General features: G+C 65.9%; 1 protein-coding gene across 1 annotated transcript; it reads left to right on the plus strand.

The window, feature by feature from the left end:
- Positions 1 to 8: 8 nt before the first annotated feature.
- On the plus strand, positions 9 to 258 carry LOC104627365 (heat shock protein 30C-like; the record flags this gene model as incomplete). The annotated part of the gene is made up of 1 exon (XM_010295558.1): positions 9 to 258. A coding segment is annotated over one exon (250 nt), but the record flags the coding sequence as incomplete, so codon positions are not given.
- Positions 259 to 264: the final 6 nt, after the last annotated feature.

Genomic DNA, 264 nt, shown 5'->3' on the forward strand with positions numbered 1-264 from the left:
ACTTTGCTCCCGAGCAGCTGTCGGTGAAGGTGGTGGGCAGGAAGGTGGTGCTGGTGGGGCAGAAGGAGACGCAGAGCACGGACGAGAAGGGCTCCTTCTCCTACAAGTACGAGGTGCTGAAGCGGGAGTGGGACGTGCCCGAGGAGGTGGATGCCGAGGCGCTGACCTGCTCCCTGTCCAAGGAGGGGCAGCTCCGCATTGAGGCCCCCAGGCTGGCCCTGCCAGCTGCCCCGGAGAGGAACGTGCCTATCCAGGTCAGCCCTG

This window comes from Phaethon lepturus, unplaced genomic scaffold, assembly GCF_000687285.1.
Source record: "Phaethon lepturus isolate BGI_N335 unplaced genomic scaffold, ASM68728v1 C13075435, whole genome shotgun sequence".
In the NCBI taxonomy this organism is placed as follows: Eukaryota; Metazoa; Chordata; class Aves; order Phaethontiformes; family Phaethontidae; genus Phaethon; species Phaethon lepturus.